The sequence below is a fragment of the Alligator mississippiensis genome, chromosome 1 (assembly GCF_030867095.1).
Source record: "Alligator mississippiensis isolate rAllMis1 chromosome 1, rAllMis1, whole genome shotgun sequence".
In the NCBI taxonomy this organism is placed as follows: Eukaryota; Metazoa; Chordata; order Crocodylia; family Alligatoridae; genus Alligator; species Alligator mississippiensis.
This window is the reverse complement of record NC_081824.1, coordinates 148556676-148578589: the sequence shown is the minus strand read 5'-3', so window position 1 is coordinate 148578589 and position 21914 is coordinate 148556676. Positions and strand designations below refer to the sequence as shown.

The window sequence follows — 21914 nt, the reverse complement described above, 5'->3', positions numbered from 1 at the left end:
TTACTTAGAATGCAGCCTGACTAATGGATTTCCATTCTTCTCTATAAGGTAGAAAAATCCTCAGAGCTATATTTCTTTTTACTGGGTTTCAAATGAGTAAGTAACACTAGGCTACCAGTATCCTTCCCTATCAGACCTCTAAGTCTCCAACTTGGTATGTATACCATATGCGTAAATCATCTTAAAGTAATTGTAGGATTATGCGTGGCTTTCAAAAATAGTACATTTCTTTCTCTAGCTGTTTCAAAGTATTTTGTCAGAATTCACTGAAATAAATTCTGCTAGTACAGTGTCTTTTTGTGTGCAAAAGTATCAGCCGTTATTCCCTCAGTGAAAGCTTTTAGAACCCTACATATTGGCATCTGTCTTACAAAGAAGGGTGATGAGGACAAGGAAATAACATCATTTTATGTTGTCTTCAGAAACTTCCTTGATGTTTACTATGTATTAGTTTTAGCTGCAGTGACCTCCCTTAAACTCTGACAGCATCTTTTCCTCTGACTCTCTTCTTCCTCCTATTTTTGCCTTCCAAATGGATGTGCATAGATTCTCTTGCGTTTCATGAATTTAAGTACATTCACTTTAATCTTAAAGGGAAATCTTTTAAATTTCTAGTTACCTTCCTATCCTAGCAAGTCCCCAGACAGTTAATGCATTTATTGTGCAACTTTGTTCCATTATCATGGTGCCATTTTGAATTTTAATCAAGATGGCAATGATGCATTTTAATGGTGGAATATGCTCTCAGTTAATAAAAGCCTAAAAGTCGCTTATAACAAGTATGTTTTGGTTCCTGTGACTTGTATATGTCTAATTCTTCCACGTCAGATTTTTGAAATATTAATTTATTGTATTGTGGAACTTAATAGTTAAATATTTAACCTCACTTTTTAAGTCTATGCCAAAACAATCATGGCAGAGGGTACTAGAAGGAGCAAGGAAACTCAGCACAGCCTGCCTTATTCTATTTGCCTTCCTTTTTTTATTCCATCTCTTCATTTGTTCACTCCTTTGCCTTTGAATTGGGCTGTGTTCCTCTCCTTTCATGCTACTGGGGTACCAACAGAGTAAGCCCTGGGAACACAGAGAGTTGTGCTTTTCGAGTTCTTAGTTGCATCCTCCTCATCAGCTGAGCAAACAACTTAAAGAAAAAATTTACTCCATGATGAGCTGGAACATGCTTGATGCGAATGAAATACCTGAAGACTTGCTGCAAGCTTCTACTGAAAAAGGAGCAAACTGATTAGTGGCTTATAACTTGGCCAGAGGTAGCTGAATTTTCATGGGGGCTATAAAAGTCAGCTTTTTTAGCCCAGCATGCCTCTGCCAAATATTAAATCCCCACTTGAAAGCAGGGAGACACTTGAGTTTCTCAAAGGAACAGTAGAATAACTTCCTAACATTGGCAAAACAATTTTTTTTTCCGTAAACCCATTTTCAGAAATGGAAAAACTGTGGAGGTTTTTTTATTTGACTTTTTTTTAATTTAGAAGAGAAAGTTGGCCTGAGACAGTGATGCAGTGTGCCAAAATTCTGCCTCAGTGGATTTAATTTTGGCAATATTTTATAAGCAACTGAGAACAAGGCTTTTATAAATAGAAAGTGTTTAGACAACCTTAACTATAGGCATTACTGCCAGTTCAATCTCTCTCTCTAGTCATGAGAATTCAAATGTTCACTTCAGTTTCTTAGTATAATTCAGTCATCTACTAGTGAGCCTATAGTTTCATTTTATTGGACCATTTACTGTATCTACTTGTTTCTAAAGATGAGGGATTTTTCCCCCATTTAAGGGAGGAGACCCCTTTGTCTCAGAATCAAGTATGAGGGTGGAGGGGAGCAGACAGCTGCTGTTGCTTGGGCTCCAGCCCCTATCTGGGGTCAGTGCCATAGCTGCAGTTGCTGTCTACTCCCCCACTGCTCCCTGCCACCTCCCCCCTGCACCCTCTTTTCCCCAACCTCCTATGCAGCCTCTGCATCCCTGCCTACCCCTCTCTTTCCCCTTTCACCCCCTTACCTTTGCTCTGCATTGGCAGGCTCTGTGCATGCTGCAGCCTGGGGCACTAAGCATGGCCCCACCCCAGCTCCGTAGCAGCAGCACAGCCCACAGGCACACTATGGGGCTGGGCTGGGGCTGTGCTCAGTGTTCTGAGCTAGATTGGGGTCGCAGTCTGCCTGCAGGGAGCAAAGGGTAGAGAGGTGCAAGCAGGGGGCAGAGGTAGCAGGGGGGCAGGCACCAGCAAGGAACAAGCTGCTTGACCTCCCCACATTCCCTGCCTCTCCACTGCCTGCCCCCCTGCAGTAGTGGAAGGGATGAATTAAAGATGAGCCTCCTATACATGGAAAATTATAACAAATTTATAGGTTTTCCATGCATAGAATCTAACTATTGCGTGGTCATCTTAAATTCAGGGTAGTTTTAGTTTTGAGGAAATTTTGTAGTTAAAATGGCAGGTTATGGCAGCATGTTCTCCAGCCTAAATTGTTTATCCTAACCACCAAAGATTTCATGGGAACTTGAACATAGTTTATATGAAACTTACTAGTTGTTATTTATTGCATCCTAGAAATCTGTTTAAATGAAGGAAGGGAGACAAACTGGGGAGAAAATTAAATTAAATGAATATTTCTGTTTCTATTTTAGGGTACCTGATCATCAAGATATAGCTTTTGGGGCTCTGCAGCAGGGCACCAATTGCCTCGACACTTTGGGCCACTTTGCAGATGGTGTTGTTGGGGTTTATGAATGCCATAATGCAGGGGGAAACCAGGTGTGTATACTATTCAGCTATTTTTTAAAAACCACATCATCTTTGAAAAATACATAACTTTAAAGCCAACATCAATACATATTTCATGTTTGCTTCTTTCCTCTTCCCATAGATTGGTATAATAAGTAATCTCTGCTTCAAATAGTAACATGGTATTTTAAGTTTTAGACTCAGAGGGCAGACATGGCAGGTCATCCACTCCATCTTTCACAAGGTCATTTGTATGCTAAAACCTACTCTTTTCCCAGCCAAAGGTTGTATATTTTATCAAAATGGCTTTCTGATGGGGACGTGTCCAGACAAAATAATTGACTTGACTGGACTTTCCTGTTATCAGATTGTATAACAGATGAAGTCAAATATACCTATTTCACGTGGGGCTCTGTTCTTCCCAGTGGGTGACTGTATGTTAGATAGCTTGAAATCCCAAATATGTTCTTTCAGGCAATGTAAGTGACAAGATGTCATCTCCTATTTTTTTAACAGTTAAGATGTTTCAATAAATTCTCAGTCATGCTTTTAAAAATTAATTGCAGATATGTCAAAGCAGTAAACAAGAACTAAATGGGAATGTTAATTACTGCAAAGTATCTAATTACACAGTTGTGACTTATAGACATCATTAACCAAGTGCTTGTATACTTTTTCTTCTGGTTTCCTTTGCTGGTTTTTGTTCACAGATAATATCAAACTATATTTGAAAACAAATATAAACAAAATTAACAGGAAATGTAACTAATTTACTAATCAATCAGTTTTCTGTTCCATTGTGTAACAAAACTGACAATGAATTGGTTATAGAGTTATCTCTGATACAGTACCTCTAAATGAAAGTGTTAGAAGGATTCAAATCCTAAAATCAGATCAAGATTTTAAAAAAAACCTAGTAGATTTATTTCTCTTACAAAACATGCACATTTTCCCCTAAATCAACTTGGGGAAATTAGGGCTGTTTACAGGCATAGGGGAAAAAGAGCAAACAGCACTTTACTTTAAGCTCAGCAACCCCCATGCCAAGCACAGCTCATGCCCAGAAGAGGGATTTTGTGTTTTGTCCTTGCTCGCCCAACGTCTGTATAGTTCAGGCACTTGAATCCGCTTTAGATAAAACCTCCGGAAAGCCCCACTGCAGCACTCGATCTATACAGGATCTGGGGGGCCAGGTCAAACTAATGCAATGCCTCTTCCAGTAAGGCACTGGTGGTTGTTTTTTTTCCTCATCTGTCAGCAGCCTAGGATGTGCATTATGTGCAAGAAATAAGGATTCCTAGGGGGTTCAGAAATTAGGCAGTGGGGGAGCAGTGACAGCATTAATTGTTGCAGCTCTGGGAGCCACAGCAACTAACCCTGTCACTGCTTCCCTGCTGCCAAATTTCCAGACCCCTGGGAAGCCTTCTGACAAGATGACATGGTCCTGAGCATCGAAATGGTTTGGCATGCACGGCCAGTCCATAGCCAGAGCTACCATGTGGAGCTGGAGCCAGCAACCCCAGACTGTTTAGATAAGATCTTTTTTCTTTCGTGGGACTTTCTAAAACAAGATGCTTGTTCTTTTCTGGAACACTGTTTTCTCACATGTATCATGCCCCAGAATATATCTCACAGAAACCTGAATGGACTCCTCCATACAACCCACTTAAAGCTATTTTATTTCATCTGTTTCTCCAGGGAGGAGAACAGGATTTTTGTTTTGATATGTCACCCATTGGTCCCTGTAGTCCCTGAAGATTAAAACCTTGCTTTCTGTAGCAGCAGAAGAGCATGTAGGGCAAGGTAGGGAGCAAGTTGATAAACTTATTCTGAGCAAGATTTCTATTTCATTGAACCTGGTCTAGCTTTTTTTTTTTATTATTTCAGTCTCCCAATGGAGACTTATTTTAACTTAAAGGGATTGAGAGAGTTTACTGAATCTCCTTCTGATTACTCTAATATCAGTAGGTTTATCTACATATGCAGTTAATACAACTGACTATACTTCAGCTCAAATTGAGCCTGAGTAAACTAATCCTGATGTCACCATCTACACATGCATTTAAATGCAGTAATTTACTACTCAGCTCTGTAAAATACAAGTGGCATCCAGCAATCTGGCAGCACAGTAAATTAATCTACTATCCACTCAGGAGTGTTGGACCCAGAGGGAGACAGCCTTCCATCTTCAGCTCCCTCTGTGCAAAAATGAAGTTTATTTCCTACCTATGAGGACTTTTTACCATCTTGTACCATCTATAGTTTTCCCAAAGCCTGATGAAGGGACTTTGATCCTGAAAGCTTGCAAAAAAGGACAGTTTTCTTGTGATTTCCCAGTTGGTTTGATTAAAAGGTATCATTTTGGAACCAAGAGTTCTAGTTTTTTGTATGTCTTAGTTTTACTATGCACTATAATTGCTGTGCATGCATCAGTGCTAATACTTTACTGCACAGCAAATTAGTCTGCTGCGCAGTAAACCATCTTGTGTAGACGCACACAGTAGATCAAAACAAGAGCCAAGATTTAAACTTGAATCTAGTGTTTTATTAAATGCATGTTGAATACTCCATGTGTTTGGATTTATACCTTTGGCATGCTTGTCCAGGACAGAATGAGTCTTGATATAGCTTAGCTTAGCTTCTTAGGAGTAACAGGTATTCCTTGAGGTTCAGAATTTGGTACTAGTGAGTGTTGGCTATTTGACCAGTACTCTTGGTACAGTAGAAGAGTAAGATATGGCACTTGTACTGTTTCCCTCCCACACACCCAAACATGAGGCATGTTTTTTGATCTGTCTGAAAATGCTCATCCTGTAAGATGAGAGCCCCAAACTAGCCTTGAGAGGGCTGAGGGTGGGTATGATAGAAGCATGTCAGCCTGAGCAATTAGAAGTTTCTGATGGCAATGGATGATTTTCATAGATCCATAACAGGACAAAGTTTATCCTTCCTCCCCCAACTCCTTCTGCCTCCGAATGAGGAAATCTCATCCTCTGTCCTGCTGCGGTTATCTTCTGTGTTCCTGATCTTTTATTAACCAAATTGCCACTGCTTCAAAGTTTCTCATGAGAGAGCTTCCAGGCAGTTTGGGATGTGGATTGGCTCTTATATATCCAAACTGCATTCATACTGAGGGAATACAGACATAACAATTGTATCAACATTGAATAATAGTGACATAGCTTGTTATAGTATAACAAGTGCTCCTATGGAATGAAAGTGTAGCAAAATTATTATTATTAAGACACACCAACTGCTGAAGCTTCCTTAGCCTGACGAAGGGTTTTTGAACCCGAAAGCTTGCTTAATAACCATTCTCCAACCATTTGGGTTGGTCTAATAAAAGATATCAAATTCACCCAAGGAACCTTGTCTGCCTATGTCCTTAGACCAACACGGCTACAACCTAAACCCCTGTAGCAAAATCATTGTAACTTGTTTTTAATATGGTTTCAGGGATAAAATGTGATTTATCTCCCTCATGTTCCAATAGGGGCATGCAGGAGTAACATTTACATTGTACCAGCTGATGCCTCACCTGAGAAGCTATTCCCCTTCCCCTTTTAAAACTGTTAAGTTACATCTCTCCAAAGCCTGTATTCTAGTACTCACCAACTACTATTTCCATCCAGTGCACTAGAGAGGCTAACCAAATGACCTCGAGAAGAGCTTGGAGAGGGAAGCAGAAGTTAAAATTGCTCTGGATAATGTTTCAAATGTGTAAGCTTTTGCTGAAGATAATATAGGGGGCATAAAGTGAAGTACACTGCTTAGATGCTTTTTTATTTTTTTTCCTGCCTTGTCCTCTTCTACAGTTGAGGCTGGTTCTCAGTCTTTGCTACTGGAAGGAGGAGGATGGAGTAGGTGTCATCTTCTGTCCCACTTGAAATCCGGAAACAGATGTTCTTAATTTTCTTTGTGTTCGGAGAGAAGATTTGTTCCTTTATTTCCTTTAGTTTGGGATTGTCTGTTTCCCATTTTTATTTATTTTGTGTAGAGAAATATCTGTCTTAAATTCAAGTTCTCCATTTTCCTTATACCTCTTAAAGTCTGTGTTGCAATTAGAGGTTTCTAATCTTTTTAGTCCCTAAGAATGGATCCATCTGATATGAACTTTTATATTTGTAAAAGTCTTTTGTGGAGGGGTAGGGAAATAGATGGGAAGATGGCTTTTGTCCCCAGCTCTGTCACTGATTCATTAAGTCATTTGGACCAATTATTTAAACTCGACCTTGATTTCTTCATGTAAAATGAGAATGAATATTATTTTTCTTTTTCCTTCCCCCCCCGGTTTCTGTTTTAATGTACCAAAGCAATATTCCTTGTACTAAACAGGAATTGTTATTTGTTATTTTCTGGAGAGAGTTTTCTACACTGTCCAGCCATTACTTTCTGTCCTCCTGGGATAGAGGCTATCAGTTTTAAACTCTCTATACGTATGGAAATGATTTCATCCACTGCTTTGAAAGAAAATGGCAAAGCACTATGGTTGCCTACATTCCTTAAAGGGCTGGTCCAAAGATCCCCCTGGAATCAGTAGCTCTTAAAATATCAAGCCTGGTGCTGTAGCCTTGCTTTGGTAGACAGGAGCACAGACCCTGGGGAGTTTGATCTGTTATGATATATCACTTTTGAGAGCAAGCTCTGAGGTGATTCATCTTTGCATATCTTCAGCCTACTTGAAAAAAATCTTTCAACCCTTGAAACTATTGTTATGGTGCCATATCCATTCCTTTTTTCAACTTTTTGCTGCAGATGCAGCAAAACTAGATTTGGGCTTAATTTAAGTGCTTTTTGTGCTTGGTTTTTAATATTTTTAAGGATAATTTTAGTTCAGCTATGCCTGACTTTATTCTATAAACAAAATAGACCCAGAAGTTGATGACAAATTTTAATTCTTTTTTTCAGTACATACTGAAAACATTGAGGCAATGATGGTAATACTAAACATATGGTCTTTTAAAGTAGTAACTAATCCATCTGGGGCAGGCCAGAAAGCTTTCTGGTACAATTTTATGGGGTCAGAGAAGGCAGTTTTTACTGACTTTCACTGAAAGTGTTAAGACTGAGCTTTGCTTTAAAGAAAATTGCCACTAGGATAACACGAACTCATTCTATTGGTATTCAGAAGCTTTAATTTTTAATAGAGAAAATGCAGCAGCCCAAAGTCTGCTTTCTTGTGGTTAGATTTAAGTTAGCAGCTGCTTCTGAGCACAAATTAAAATGTGAAATGTTTAAAGGGAAGAGAACACAATGAACTCTATGGTGGAAAAGGTTATCAAACCCGTAAGTTCCCTACCTCCTGTGTGTCCCTTTCCGTTTCATATCTGATTAAGGGTTCTCTTTAGTCTGTTAAGAGTGTATGTGCTAATAACCAATTGTATATGTATGCTGTGTAGGCCATAGGGAGGTTCTCACTTGAACATGGAGGGTGGGCTTTGGTTGATAATCTGTTTACTCATCCAATAGAATAAATTGCCCAACAGAACCAGACCTCTTGTCTAAAGTGCTGTGGCTTTTATAGGATGGCGAGGTTGATGACCTGGTTGTGAGTGTAAGGTACCAAAAGATAAAATCTCAAGCCTGGAGTGATTGGAGAAATGCTCATCTCTACTGTTTGGTAGCTTATGAGCAAGTATAGAGCTTTGGAAAGTATAGAGGACGTGGTAGCTTAGAAAAAAAGGATGTTTTGAGTGTACTACCTGGCCTAAATAGGATGGAGATTCAGATTTAAAGTAAGAATTGGATTCTTAAAATGTGGTGAGTGTGGACCCGTTAATTTATTTAATGAAGTGTTATAGATTAAGCTTGCATACAATAGTAAAATGTATTGGTACTTTTCCCAAGCTGCCATCTTTCCTTGTTGCTGTCATGGTTGTGCTGGGAAGTGCGGATGGAGAAAGAGGATGCTCAGTGAACCAAGATGTGAACTATTTTGTACATGTCCTATATACCAATATATTCTATTAATGCATCCTTTTTGGTACCTAGAGTTGGTGGAGTTTGAGGGAGGTGCCGATGCTTATTCTCCCACTACCCCAAGAAGAAACATGGCCAAGAAGCCCAGTGGGGTGATCTGAGCCCAGCTAACAAGGAACCCAAATTCTTTCTGGAAATTTGTGGGTGGAGCTTTAAAAAAACATATTTTTTTTTACCCTGTCCCCTTTTTGCTTGCTTATTATGTCTATTCTATAGTGTTGCAGTTGTCAAGGAATGATAGGTGGGAGAGGGGTGCTTTTTTGTTTAATCAGGCTTTTAATATTTATGTAACTTAATGAGAAGCTATGTGGATAATGGGGCAAAGATTTTACTGAGTCTTCTATTGGGGCAATTTGAGTTCATAGATTCATAGATGTTGGGGTCAGAAGGGACTTCAGTAGGTCACTGAGTCTGACCCCCTACCCTGGGCAGAAAAGAGCGCTGGGGTCAGACAACCCCAGGTAGGTGGTTGTCCAGTCTCCCCTTAAAGACCCCCAGGATAGGGGAGAGCACCACCTCCCTTGGAAGCCCATTCCAGATTCTGGCAACCCTTACTGTGAAGAAGTTGTTTCTAATGTCCAACCTAAATCTGATCTCTGTCAATTTGTGGCCATTGTTCCTAGTTACTCCAGGGAGTGCCCTAGTAAATAGAGCTTCTCCTATTCCCTGCTGCCCTCCCCTGATTAATTTATAGGCAGCCACAAGATCACCTCTCAGCCTTCTCTTGTGAAGGCTGAAGAGATCTAGTTCCCTCAGTCTCTCCTCGTAGGGCCTTGCCTGCAGGCCTCTGACCATACGAGTGGCCCTCCTCTGAACCCCATCAGGATTCTCTGCATCCCTTTTGAAGTATGGAGTCCAAGACTGGACACAGTACTCCAACTGCAGCCTGACCAGTGCTGCATGGAGGGGAAGCATCACCTCCCTGGACCTGTTTGTCATGCATCTGCTAATGGATGATAAAGTGCAGTTAGCCTTGTTGATCACTTTGTCACATTGACGACTCATGTTCATCTCAGAGTCTACTGTGACTCCAAGATCCCTTTCTGCTGCTGAGATGGTCATCCCCCAGCCTGTATGTCTGGTGGTGGTTCTTTTGGCCCAGGTGCAGCACGTGTCTTTGTAGAACCGCATCCTATTTCATTCTGCCCATTTTTCCAACCTGTCCATATTGTTATGGCTGTCAAGCAGTGCAAGCTCGTACAATTTTTGTTGTAACAGACTTTCTGAAGAACACAGCTGTGACTTGGCTAGGAATGTCCTGTTCTCTGCATTTGAGTTACAGGAAACTATTAGGATGCTGTGGAGCCACCATAGTTCTGTTGGAGCTTGCAACCTCACGAGACTTGTTTTAACTCTCAAGGTTTGATCATGTACAGTACTAACAAAGTGCATTTGTATTATAAAAATGATGAGCTAGTCTTAGTTTACAAGGAAATCTTGCATTTAAGAACTGCTAAATTTTGTGTGTGGTGACAGATGTAAGACCACAGTGAAGTGCTTTGCTAAGTGCCTCACTTACCTACTACATCTTTGTGGCTTTTGACCATTTACCACTTGTATTCTATCCCACTTTCACTCAGTACACAGGGTGCTTGAGGCTTCAGTCCATTCAGTGTGCCAGGAGTCTGCTTTATACTTAGCTTTTATTTATACCCTATGCATAGCATTCAGTTGCTGAAGGGAAACATCCTTATGCTCTGTTGCATGCTGCCCAAGCCCTTTGTATAACATAACTGTACTGACAGCTTAACATTTTTGATGTTGCACCACCAGTTTTCCGACTCAGTTGGAGCACTCACAAATGTAACTTGACTCAGAAGATGAGTCAAATGTGTGCTTGAGGCCTTCTGAAAGGGCTGAACTTGACCAGCTAGGTGGTATTACTTATGGCTTCATGAGGGATTGGATGTGGATATTACTGGGGACATGAGTCTTAATGGTATTTATGTTTCTTTAGAAACTCGTGTTTGGAATTTTAAAATGTCTGTATTACATAAAATTAACTTACACTCTTAACAATGGCCATTAGTTTTACAGAAGGCAGGATAGATTTGCCCTCTGTTTATGAACGCTTATGCCATATGTCTGTTTTAGTTAGCCTATAAGATGCAAATATACCCTGCTTTCTGCCTGACTTCAAACTAACTAGGCTAACTACCTCTCTCTGTTTGTTAGTTTTACTTCACTATTTAAACAGTTCCTTTGCTACAGGGACTGGAGAGACATAATCTGAAATTAAGCTTTCATTACTCAAAATTAAAATTTGAAAATGTTCTTTGCTTCCTTAGTTTAGCTGAAAGATTTTTTTTTTCAGATGGGTATTTTGGGTGTGGGGAGTTTTATAATGCTTGTATGTAGTCATAGGAGTATAAGTTGTAGCCATATTGGTCTAAGGACATAGGCAGACAAGGTTTTTTGGGTAAATCTGATATCTTTTATTAAACCAATTCAGATAGTTGGAAAAAATCTTCTTTGCAAGCTTTTAGGTACAAATACCATTCATCAGGCTGAGGAAGCATCTGCAGTTGGTGTGTGCTCTTCCTACATGGAATGAATAGTAAAGAAGTTGGAGGCTGGGCTGGTATGCATCCAAGACAGTGAAGATGTAAATTGAGGAGTCAGTGGGTGAGAGACAGGCTTGGGGGGAAAGGAGGGGAAGACGGGGGAATAATTGTAGCTGGTAAATAGTGGGGAGGTACCTGGGGAAGGAGGAAGGGAGGGAGTATGTATGTGTGTAGTCATGATTTTTTAGACTCTTTCAAAATTATCGGTGATTGAATTTGTAGCAGCTGTTTACTAAATCAGTGCAAAAGTAATATTTAGTAATAGAATGGTTGGGGAAATTGGTCTTAATGTATTCAGAGCCATTCTTAATCTGGTGAAATTATAAATTATGCTGTCAGAAATGCCAAACAGAAGTCTACAAGGCTAATCTGTTCCCATAGTGTGTGTTGTTTGCAAGACAGTATTCAATTTATGGCTGATGGGGTTTGGTTCTTTCCAACTAGAGCCTTATTACATAATGTAGAATCCTCTTTTTTACATGAACAGACAAAACGGGCATTAAAAAGATGAACAGTGGAGGTTGGGAGGCCTCAGTGATAGTATTGTCATGGAGGGGAAAGCAAGTGAAGGAATGAAGAGTGATCAGAGGCCACACCTGAAATCTGGAAGGTGGGAGCTGGATCATACTCTATGTAGAGGGTTGTGGAGGGCGAGAAAGCTGGCAGTAAGTTGTAACAGCCCATGGAAGGGCTGTTCAAAACAGACTATTTTAAAGTTTTTCGTGGTAAAGGGACCCTCCCCCCTCCCCCCCCCCCCCCCAAAAAAAAAAAAGCCATACCAAAGTCTCTTTAAAAAGACAACTTATTTAGGATGCAGAGTCAAGTATTTGGTCATTAGGAAATGTCAGATTTTATGGTTTCTTTTGCAGCTTCATCCAGTCGTCCTATGCGTAAGCTTTATATGATCTTTAATTGCATAATTACAGTGCTGGTGTTTCCCTTCCCTCTCCCCTTCCCTTCTTCCCCCACTCCCCTCTGACTCCTTATCTCATTCAGTGTAGAGAATGTGGATGTACCAGGGAATAAATTAGAGTTGGTTAGTCACCTTACTTTCCTTTAATTTTGAGTTCCTCACTTTGAAACTTGAATCACTTCCTTTATATGATGTGATAATAATTGTTAGCAGAATATATAGTGAAAAGATGATGGACAATGTACTTGTAGGGGAGAACAGTGCTTCGCAATATTGCTGGAAAACCAGCAGAGGGAGCACAAGGCAACAATCTTTCTCCAGCATTGTCCTCAGGACAATAAAGCAATTTCAAAATAAAGTCCTCCTCACCTATATTGGGTTTTTCAGAGGATTGTGTTTTACAATTGGTTTCAAGAGTTCCAGCTAAAATTGGCTCACTGAACAGTCAGAATGAAAGGCTGCCAGCTTTTTAAATAAATGTTTACTGTATTTTAAATTGTATGAAGGGAACACCCTGTTTAAACACTGATGCTGTAAAAACTCCAGCTTATGCTTAAGTGAAAGGAACTTCTCTACTGGGTCTTTTTGAGTGAGTCTAACTCTGTGTGTCACACACACACACACACACACACACACACACACACACACACACACACACACACAAACTTTTATTGTCTTATTCATACAGTTTCATATACAGACATGCATTTCCTTTTCATGTCTTAGGAATGGGCCTTAACAAAGGACAAGTCAGTGAAACACATGGATTTGTGCCTTACTGTTGTGGACAGAGCCCCTGGTTCACTAATAAAACTACAGGGTTGCAGGGAAAATGACAGTCGACAGGTGAGTACATAATGCAGTACACTGCAGACAGTTTTACTGGAATAACAGCAGTGTGCATAAAGGTGTGTGTCTGTGTGCTTGCCCTGTTCTTGCGCCATGTGCTGGTGGGTGGAGGGGGTGTTTGTATTTACTGTATGTGTGCTTATGGGTCTATGTATGTACAGCACTTTAAAAAAAAAAAAAAAAGTCTGCAGTTGGCTTCCTGTGCCTTCAGAACTACTTGGGGACAGCATCAGAAATGAAGTAATGCCTGTCCTGTGTTGATCACCCCTTGTATTGGTTGCGGAGGGTCATCGTGTAATTTAATTTAAGACAGGAAGGATAACATTTAGAAAGTAGATGTCTCATGAGTACCAGATGAGGAAGAGAGTATCAGGGTAAGGGGTCTTTCCTTTTTCCATTAAACTGTAAGGAGGTTGAACACTAGAAGGGAAATGTCATCAATTAATCTTTGAAGCCTACTAAAAGGAATCCATGTCCCAGATCTCTTCATGTTTTGTTTTTCACTGGGGCATCAGCTCATTTGGACCCAGGAGGTTGGTCTGTGGACTGTATCAGGCCCACAGACCAGCTCTGCACACCAGAGCCAGTGTGCAGGACCAGTCAGGTACAGGTGTCATGTACAGCATGCGTCCTGGACCAGTCTTGTGTGCCTCTTAGCTCCAGCCCCATGCACCGCATGCAGCCTAAGGTAGCCATGTGCAGCATGTCCTCCAGACTGGCCCTGGGTCCAGCATGGACTGATTTGGTGAGGGCATGGCATCTGTAATGTGTGCAGCTTGCACCCTAGACCAGTACTGCGCATGCCATGGACTGGCCTGTGCATTGTGGGTCAGAGCTGGTGCATGCTGCATGCATGGCCAGCCTGACACCCACAGGCAGCAGTCCATAGGCAGAAGCCCATTTAACCCATAATCTGTACTAGTAATATGCCCTTAACAATAAAACAGCTATGACAAACTAGGTAAAACAAGACGCTAAGCAATAGGATCATAACAAAAAACAAAAAAAAAAAGTCTTGAGGTTTTTGCTAAGGGAAGCTAAAGATAAGTCTTGACATGTTTATATAGAGGCATGCGGATTGTGTAGGTAATTTTTTTTTTAATGGGGGTAGTGGTGTTTCTGTCTTCCTGCAAATTATAGCCTGAAAGTCTAGCAGGCCCAGATTTAGGACCAAATAATTTGCTTCAATTCTGCTAAACCTTTGGGGTTGCTACCTTATATCCTCAGTTCTCTTTTCTCCACTAGTGGTTACACAATGATTTCTGACTATCCATTGTCTTCAGGTAGCATAGAATGTAGGTAGAAGGTTTGCAGTGATACTCATATTCAGTAGTCCTTTCCCCACCCAGTAACTGCAAGAATATTTCCCAAATGACCTGAGGTATCTTTTGCACTTTTAACTCTGTTTATGACCTTCTTATCCCATATCCACAATCCAAATAAAATTCCATATATTTGTCTATCTGGAACAAACTTTAGCATGACTTGATTATAGTGGGTCTCCTCTTTAAACTGGTTTGGTATAGGTACAAGCTGGTTTCTGTTTGCCTGCAAATTAACTGCTTACAGCACCTCATACAACCTAGCTGGGACTTGGTTTTGATTTTCATTCAAAGGCATGCATTTTTATGTTCATATCTGAAGCTGTTACATGTAACAAAGTAAAGAAAGATGCAACAAATTATTGTGAACATGTGATCCTGCTCAAATGTTAGCATTTTACAAGTGAACAGTGAATCCAGGAAGAAGAGGCCCATAGGGATGGGAGTGCATTTGTAAGCCTGTATCCAGGGCAGTGATTCTCAACCAGGGTGTTGTTGAGGTGCCTTGCGATCCTTTCAGTGGTGCCACATGGTGCCACACAGTGTTAGCCCTGTTTGGTGTGCAAACATGATTCACAAAATAAATCTAGCAATTTAAAATAGGAATTCATAGCGTTAAAAATATTCTGTTCTGCTGTGGTCTTTCTGAGTTTTTTGCAACAGAAGAATTATTTTTCTGTATTTTAAAAAAAATAATAAAGTGAAAGCTAAGAACTAGCATTTTCTGAAGAGTCAATTCAGGGGTGCCTTGAGTCTGAAAAGGTTGAGAACCACCAATCTAGGGTATTTTACCATGCAAAACTCTCCTTGTTAAACTTTCCTGAAATATAGGTCAAGCCAGGAGCCATGGTGTGTAATGTATGAAACTAAACTGCCAAACTTGTTTCCAAAGACAGATGCATAAAATATTTCTGAGTTATCTCCTTAGTGAAGCCTGGACATACGATAGTCAAAGCCCAAGGAGAACAGAACTTGACTTCCTCTCCTGAACAACCAAGAACTGATGTGCATTATCAGCAGTAGGAGTATCTAACATACCATTTAAGGAAAAAAGATGAGAGAGCGCCTTTTTGAAAACAGGGAGAAGGCAAAGTGCAAGGGAATGAGCAAGGGTTGCCGTCCCTAACAGAAACTCACTAAGCAAACTGTATTATTAACGCAACAGCTATTTAATCCTCCATTTGTCATGCTCAAGTCAATTAATACTTGCAGAGTTATCTCTAGCAGCAAATCCCTTTAATCCAGCTGTGTAACAGGCTAGTTCTGTAAAGTCATAGTTATTTTTCTCCCCCATCAATTTTGCTTTTGTGCTAACATTGCAGGAACTCTGTGAAAGAAGTCACTTAGTAAATAATTCATAACTGGAAGGTTATTTTGTGAACTACTACTGTATTTACTCAAATATAAGAGAAAGTTTGCTGGTTTTTCCCCAATTAGCATAGGTGGGGAAAAGTTCCTTTGTCCTGTGTTTGCATACAAGGAAACCTCATTAAATATATTGTTTATCATTAACTGCTGCCAAAAGCAACATGTGTCCAGTACTAGAAACCAGCTATGAAACTGTTTAAAAGCAGTAAACACTGAACACACTTGGACGAATTCAAGGCAGACCTCCAATAATTAGATTCTATATCCAGAAAATTAGAACAAATTCATAACTTTGCCATACATAGAATCTAATTATTGGGGAGCATACTTATATGCAAGTAAACGCACCATTTAGCAAGACTGGCCAAAGCCTAATTAATAAACTTTATAGATCTGTTTTACAAATAGTGTGGGAGAGAACTTCAATTCTCTCTTCCCTTGCTCATCTCCTACACCCTCCCACTCTTCCCACGCAGAAGTGAAAACCAGCTGCCTGTGCCTGACTCTGCACAGTTGCTGGAATTTAAGGAAACTTGACTAAGATTAGTTCTTCAGATTGGCACATGGGGACTTAGCGTGAGAGTTTTATAAGCATTCCAGTTAATATTAATGTGACATGATCCTTGTAACCTGTGCTCCCTGAGGAAGGGCGGGTATCTTTCCTATTTTTCACATATGGGAGCCAGTCAAAGGAAATGACATCCAGGGCCACAGCCAGGAATCTGCTAAGAGCCATAAACATCACAAGTCCTTTGTTCTCTCAGTCCCATTCCAAATCTGTCAGGATAGATTTTTTTTTTCTCTCTTGGATCAGATGGCAATGACCCTGGTACCTGCAGCACTGTTTCTGACTGCAACGAATTACTTGGACGCATCCCATAGTTTTTGACCTGTGGCCATGGTTTCTGCAATTTGTGAAACGTCTTGCTGAACACATCTTGGGTTTTTTATTGTAAAGCCAATACAATTTCTGTTAGTTTTGGTTCACCAAGTGCAGATTTTGTAGACCTCGAAGTCTGGTATGGCAGTGGGATTGTGTGCATTAAAGAGGAGAGCTGGAGAAAATGGTTTGGTATAACTTCCTCTATGCAGAGTATCAGCTGGGGGTATTGCTATTCCTTGGGGCTAGTTTGGACAGGCCTTGAAGAAGAAACAGCTGTTTCAGGATTTGAAGCTATGACAGATCTAGGCTAAGGAATGTTTGAGGATGGAGAACTGAAAAGACAGGACCTGAAATGCTGTTTTACACACAGTTTTATAGCTCAGTAACTTTATTTTCTCTTTCAGAAATGGGAGCAAATTGAAAGCAACTCTAAGCTGAGGCACGTTGGCAGCAACCTGTGTTTAGACAGCCGAAATGCCAAAAATGGTGGGCTTACTGTTGAGGTTTGCAGTCCTTCTCTATCACAGCAGTGGAAGTTTACACTTAATTTGCAGCAGTAGAAGGGCTTACATGCAAAATGCCATTTCACTTCCTAGACGTTGGGCAAAGTTTTGATTACATTACTGATATATTTCTTAAACTTTCCACGGAACTTATATACCTCAGTATTCCATCTTTATCTGAAAGTAGGAGAGAACTAAAGCAAACACAAGGGAACCAAGGGGACTTGGACCACTGCAATTCTCACTGAACACAACTGCAGCACAGTTCCTTTGTTGTGTGAAGACCTACCAGTTCCTTTCTGACATCAGCTTACTACTTGCACAGCAGATGATTAACATCCCAAGGAACAATTGATGTACAGTAGAAAATGGATCTCAATACAAAGGGAGGGAGGGGAGCTGGGTGCGGGGAGGGTGTGGGGCAAAATGCTAGGAGAAGATCATTTGAAATCTCCATTTACATAGAAATCATTTGTGGTTTCCAGAAACTGAAGTGTCATTTTGAAGGTTTTTTCCATGTGTGCTTGGTATATTTGAATATGAACTTTTCTATGATGGACTCAAAATATAAATATAATATATATATATATATATATATATATATATATATATATATATATATATATATATATATATATATATATATATATGTCCGTTCCCAATTGTTTATATCTATTTTCATCATCCAATAACTATCAACAAAGCCAGTTAACATACATTGGTAATTGGAAATTGGATTGAGATGCTATGAAAGAGCAGAACTCTATGTAGATGCAGATTTTGTGCTGCTGAGCGTAATGTCCATGCAAACACTGGATGCTTTTGTTTTGCAAACGGGATCTATTTCATAGTGCTTCACCCTCACTGAAGATTATGGAACTCAGGAGGAGGAGGAAGAGGAGGAAATGGCAGGGCAAACGAATGTGTCTGCACATGCCCTTGCTTGGATTCTCTCTTCCAGTTTGAGAATTCAGCACGATTGCTCGGGGTATAAGAAAACTCGTACTTGATATTTTGTTTTGAACATTTCTGTAGCTCTTAATTTTCAAAATACTCTTTTCTTTTATTACAAACAGTGTGTACTTGGTGCGGCTCTTTCACAGGTGCAGCCATGGAGGTTCAGCGCAGCTTTCTGTTGGGCCTTAATCAGCTTAATTTCTTTGTCTTAAACTCCCCTTTGAATTTTAAAGGTAAGATGGAACAGCAATGTCAGTCTCAACAGATAGCATAAGATCATAGCATTAATTTGCAAGGATGAGCAGCTACAAAATCTCTGAATTGCACTTGCTTAATTTATAAACTTGCATGGGTTGTTTTTTTGTTTTTAATTATTTCTCAGAACAGTGTTTCAAATGGATCCAGGCATAGCTCTGAGAACTAGTTTGGGTATCAGCCAATCCTAAATGATATTTTTAACCTTAGAAAAAATACATTTTACAGCTTCAGTGCAACTGATGTCATTTTTTTTATATTGAAATAATACTGTTAAAGCTGAGTCGACACTGACTTTGGTCTCTCATTCTTATGTATGCATAGACTATATACTTTGGTAAAGCAACAGTTGCTTCAACGAGCTTTTAAAACTAAAAGGAAAAATACAGAATCAGTGCCAGCATTAGTAAGTATCACAAATTAGTGAAGATGCCAAGTACATAAATGACTTTGGTAATATGATGGATCTCAGACAGACTGCGGGTTGATTTATAAAGAAGAAAGCTGAAGAAATACTTTACTATACTGTACAGTGGCTTTTCCCCCTTTTTCTGTTTCTGAAAGAGTATTTCAAGAGCTGCAGTTTCCTTTGGCTGCATTTATACAATAAATGGAACTCTTCCATGCAAAATGGCTTTTACTTCTGAGTGCCAGACGTTAAAATAACAGGCCAAGAAATGTCTGACATGCCAGCTGCAGTTAAAATGGCATGCATTTATGGGATTCACAAAGGCTTCCTTTTGGATGCATTGGCAATGGTGAAGGAAGGGATTGAATCTGAAGCACTTCTCTCCTCTATCCAGCTTTCCTGCCAATGCAACACACATCTTCCTTTTCCTTACATTGCTGCATATCTTCCTTCCAGTAAAATCATGGGATTTGCCTGTTTAAAGATGGTATACAGTGGATAAACTAGTTTCCAGATAACTAGTCTCTACTCTACAGTGGATAAACTAGTCTCTATAGTGTATGATAAACCGATCTCCAGAATTCCTTCCTTCCCCTACATAGCTTTGAATTTGCTGAGGAATGGTCTTCAAGTATGGGATTCAGTGATTCAGAAAAGTAGTGCACAATGGAAGTTTTTAGTCCTCTTGAAAATAAATGCTGAATTCTTGGATGGTGGCTTCAGCAGCAAATTGGTTAAAGTTTACTTGGTCTGAAAAGAGAATTTTTAAAAGGAACGTACACTAAATTCATATTGTCCTTACAGTGACTAAACAGACAAGCAACTGCTAATTGAAATCAGTATTAAAACATAGAAGAGCATGGACCTCACTCTTAGCTCTCCTATACAATCAGGGTTTTTTTGCAAGCAAAAAGTCTTAATTTTTGTTCCCTTCTTCCCCTGGGTTTTGAATGTCAGCCTACCTATTGTAAGACAGGAATATATTTCTAAGCCCCTGTGGATGCTGTGTGCGTGGGCCTTAACGTAGGAGCTGTATAGTGTAAAACACATTGCTGTTCCTTGGGAGCAGAACTGAAGTGGTATCCTTTTATTAGATACGTTTACATGACACTGTGCCAAAGTCATTTACTTGTTTTTTAATTTTTTAAAGCATCAGGATTCAGCCCATTTTTAAGAAAAAAATTAAGAGCCCTTGAAGCAAACTGTAGTGGAGTCTTCTGAGAACTTTTCCCCTTAGTCTTAAAAGAAAAAATTATGGTACATGCAAGTTTGTTTTGCTGGTTTCCTTTCCACCTCCCCTCCCCCACCTAACCCACCCCCCAAAAAAACATATTTTGAAAATTGTCTTTTGAGTTCGTTTAAAGAATCTGCTGTACAGAGCTTGTACTTTGCTCATTTTATAGATGGAAACCATCCTTGAAAATTGTTTAACTTAAATAAAGAAATACTTTATAGAAAAGATGGTGGTTCTTATTCTTATTGCTTGGTTTCACAGATGATTACTCAGCCTGGAACTTGTAAACTGAAATGGTTTGCAAATGCCTCTGATAACTTGATTGTTTCATAAGCTTCTTAGTTTAAAAAAAAAAAGTGGCACAATTTACTTTGCTTGACTCCTGTCAAATAAAAAGTTAATTTATTTGTAATGAAGTCTTAAGATGCATTTCCTGAAAGTTATCATACATCGTATGGCTGTCCCTTTTATTTAAATTCCCTGACTTGTGGTCACTGGGCAGTAAGTATACATGACTTTATTAGGACTTTTTCCATTTGAAATGTATAGAATAGTTCTTCATAAAACATGTTATTGAACGATATTCATGCTTTGCTGAAACTTAATAACCCCATCAGATTACAGGAAACCAAATGGGGAACATAACTTTTGCAAATGAAATTTTAGAACTCTAGCATAGGTTCCATATTTTCTTACATGTCTCTCTCTGATCTGAGAGGTTAAGTAATATGTTCCAACAGGCTACAGATGTTTATAACTTCAATCCAGACTGGCAGTAAAGGGCATATGCTTATCAATATGCCTTACTATGCATGTTCTTGTTACCACTGGATTTATTTCCATATGCTTTTCTTTATTATAACTATGGAATGTAAACATCTGGATTACATGAACCAAAGGTCCAGCAAATCTTGCATTACTCCTGACCAAGACCTGATTTTTTTTTTTGTCCTTCCTATACTGTTGGCCTATGCAAAACATCCATACGTTCTCAGCTAAGTTTACTATACATTACGAATGGAACCGTCTGCCCCACAGCCTGACATATGTAATGGACCTATTTAGTATTTATTCATACAGATTTATCCTTCTTGTATATAAAATTTCAATCTTCCCTTTGAATAATTTATATCATTTTGCATCCCGAGAAATCTGTTCGCTCTGAGCTCTGAAAATATCTCCTGACTACCAATGAACTATTGAAAATGAAGCATCAATTTAGATCTTACTGAAGTATTAATCATTCTGTGTTCCAAAGTAGCTGTTTGCTCTTGATTCATTTTCAGTGCTGAACTCAATGCCTAATAAAAATAGCTGAAACCTTTTTATAATTAGAAACAGCTTTGATCTTACTAGACATCGGCAGAAGGCAGGGTAGATTTGCAACTTATAACATAAGCTTTCGTGGGCTAGAGCTTACTTCATCAGATGCTGTGAGTTGGCATGCAGGGAGCAGTGTATAAGACAGTTTTGAATATAAAAGGCAAAAGGGAGGAGAGACAGGGAAGAGGAGTGGCTGGGAGAAGCAAAGAACTCATAGGAACAAAGGAGTCAGAAAAACTAACCCAGAAAATGGGATAAGAAATCAGAGACCCAATTTAACCCATACGCACCACAATCCATTCTAGAGGATTTCATGTTCCCTAAATTCCAGTTCACATCAGGTTGTTTTTTTTAAGTTTGCTGTCTTAAGAACAATAATCCTGAGGTCAGTGAGGAAGTGTCAAGAGAGATAGCAGAGATCTGCCACAGATTAAAAACCAACCAAATTATGCCTTTTTTCCTCTCTAAAGTTATGAAATGTTATCCATCTATGCCAGGCTTATATAGAACCTAGCATAGTAGAGCCCTGGTTTGGGATAGGATCCCTGGAGACTACTACAATACAAATTAATTAGTGTTTTTTTTAAGTTAATTTTTCTACTAAAAAAGCTCTG

At 39.5% G+C, this 21914-nt stretch overlaps 1 protein-coding gene across 1 annotated transcript in view; it reads left to right on the top strand.

The window, feature by feature from the left end:
- The window catches only part of GALNT2 (polypeptide N-acetylgalactosaminyltransferase 2), a 178490-nt gene extending 158288 nt beyond the window's left edge, over window positions 1-20202 (top strand). The window contains exons 14-16 of the mRNA XM_006267910.4: window positions 2645-2771; window positions 12924-13043; window positions 17024-20202. Coding sequence (XP_006267972.1) covers window positions 2645-2771; window positions 12924-13043; window positions 17024-17179 — 403 coding nt within the window. The 3' untranslated portion in view covers window positions 17180-20202. The remainder of the gene's footprint in view (window positions 1-2644; window positions 2772-12923; window positions 13044-17023) is intronic.
- Window positions 20203-21914: the final 1712 nt, after the last annotated feature.